General features: G+C 41.2%; 1 protein-coding gene across 1 annotated transcript in view; it reads right to left on the bottom strand.

The window, feature by feature from the left end:
• Positions 1 to 1167: 1167 nt before the first annotated feature.
• The window catches only part of LOC138037182 (uncharacterized), a 37778-nt gene continuing 36685 nt past the window's right edge, over positions 1168 to 2260 (bottom strand). Inside the window, exons 16-18 of the mRNA XM_068883166.1 lie at positions 1846 to 1943; positions 1352 to 1476; positions 1168 to 1220 (exon numbers count right to left, since the gene is read on the bottom strand). Of these exons, the coding sequence (XP_068739267.1) occupies positions 1168 to 1220; positions 1352 to 1476; positions 1846 to 1943 (276 nt within the window). The remainder of the gene's footprint in view (positions 1221 to 1351; positions 1477 to 1845; positions 1944 to 2260) is intronic.

Below are 2260 nucleotides of genomic sequence, written 5' to 3'. Positions count from 1 at the left end.
GTATTAGTTCTGCTCAAGATTCCTGATACCAAATATTTTATGCCGTCTTGCGTCCCTGGCCACTGCCACGTCTAATAAGACATCACTAGCACGAATAAATTTGACTTCCCTAAACCCACTGCAACCAATGCAATCGCTCTAAAAGAAGAAGCTCAGATGAGGAACTGGGCAAGGCGCCATGGTAAATGTGTCAGGCACATGAATGAAGCGTCCTTGAACGTACCCTACTGATTTTCAAGACCTCGGCTTAGCGATTGTTGTGGGTGTAATGAAGACTCCGAGGAGGATACTTGTGATGGATTTAGTAATGATGATGATGATGATGATGACGGTGCAGGACTCTGAAAGTGACGTAAAGATTCGGGAGACTGCATCCTGCAGAATGCTCTTATGTGCCTGGTGATAGCAGGCCTTTTCATTTTCGGCGGACACTGTGTAAGCAATCCCATGCAGCTACAAATTATACCTCGCACTCTCTTTATTATTGGCTTTCGTTCTCCAGTAATTTCATGTTTCGTTTTGACACTTATCATTCACTGCTTCATAAAACATATCGATGCTGTAAAATTATATTTCCCTGTCATAACTCCTGGTGGGATTTTAGCAGCAGGTAATGGGATTTCTGAGAAAACTTGCCACTGGGACTGGGATGTTGTCCAAATTTGGACTGGGAACTGGGATTGCCACCCCGCCCCTTTGCCCTCCCCGTCCCTCCTTTATGACCCTCTTCATATGTGGATAATGTTTAATAATAACACGGTCTATTATTGATGACTTGGTCTAATAATAAAATCACAAAAAGCATTCAATAAATACAAAGAGTAAGGTTTCTCGACGTTTTGATAGATCCACCATCATTATCAGCTATGGAATTGGTGGTGTTACAAAGTTGTTAGACTTGAGTTCACCAGAGTTTTGAATGGAAGAATTGGGGTCATAACCGAGTGCTTGTTTGCAGAGAACAGGCAAAGACACGCTGGATATTTCGCTAAAGTAGAAATGTCACATGACCTTCGAGGAAGATTGTGGGCTGCTTCGTTTTCGGGTAATAGGGTTCTACGTTTTTGCCCTAAGAAAGGTTACAACATGAAACATACAAAAAAAAAACATGATACGTTGATGCTTCTGCTGCAAAGATATTACTTCTGTTCTTTATTCTTTTCAAGGTCAAAGACGCGTATCGGTTTTCTCACTTTGAATCACAACCTCGTTAAGTGATCCTAAGGAAAAAGAGAGAAAAATGAAATCAGGGTTCTTAATTTGATCCTAAGAGTACTGAGACAGCAATAGAGAGCTAAAGCAGAATTTAATAACGAAGCCTAAATACTTAAGTGATGCTAATACGACCAACCTTGTTTATTGCAACAAATCATCGATGGTTGGAAGAACAAAACAAGTACGCAACCCGTTAGCGCGAGGATCCCAGGAACAACCGAAAAGACGTAACGTACATAGTTACTTGTACTTGTCTTGCGGCTAGATGGAGCAACAGGCAGAAATAACAGCAGTGAGTAGTAAGCTCAAGCAACAAAAGAGAAAAACCTCTTTTATATGTTAACAACAACACAGGAGAAGTGGCGGTTATGAAGAGTACTCTTACAACGCCAAGGGCTTTTTATTCCTTGACCCATTGTTATCAATAGGAAACATTTACAATCCTGCTCGGCCACAAGTGACCGTCTCGCGTATAATCAGCTCAAAGGCACATTCCACTTTTGCTTGGGGTTCTAAACTTCATAGATTTCTAGCTAAATTAAATCTGATTTGCCCGCTGACACTTATAGATAAGCCATTGCCTGAGTAATTTATTTAGCTGTATATCTGTGTTTTAAGTCAAGTTCTTACTGGTTTTCCGGGTAAAATTCTTGTATGGTCATAAAAAATGCACCACTTGATATCCTTGCTATAATGGTCATGACTGACAATGCAAATCCACTGCTCTCCTGTAAAAGAATATGAATTACTGTTATGATTAAAGGTGGATTGCGGAAAACTTCAAAGAAAGGCACTTATCTGTCTTTGAAGAATGCAAAGTTTCAGCTTGGAGAATTTCAAAAATATGTAACTGATTGCGAAGCTTAATGGAGCGTAATTTATTCCTCGCATCACCATACCTTTGTTTACCCTCGGCCCTGCTGTTTGCAAATAGTCCCTGCAAGGAGCAAGGATGGCACAGTCGGTTAGTGCGCGGCCTTGGTGCAAGAGGTCCTGAGTTCGATTCCCGGATCTCGCATCCTTGTTCCGACTCCTTTCCTTTCCG

Source organism: Montipora capricornis, chromosome 2 (assembly GCF_036669925.1).
Source record: "Montipora capricornis isolate CH-2021 chromosome 2, ASM3666992v2, whole genome shotgun sequence".
Taxonomy (NCBI): domain Eukaryota; kingdom Metazoa; phylum Cnidaria; class Anthozoa; order Scleractinia; family Acroporidae; genus Montipora; species Montipora capricornis.
This window is presented reverse-complemented; position numbering and strand designations above follow the sequence as displayed.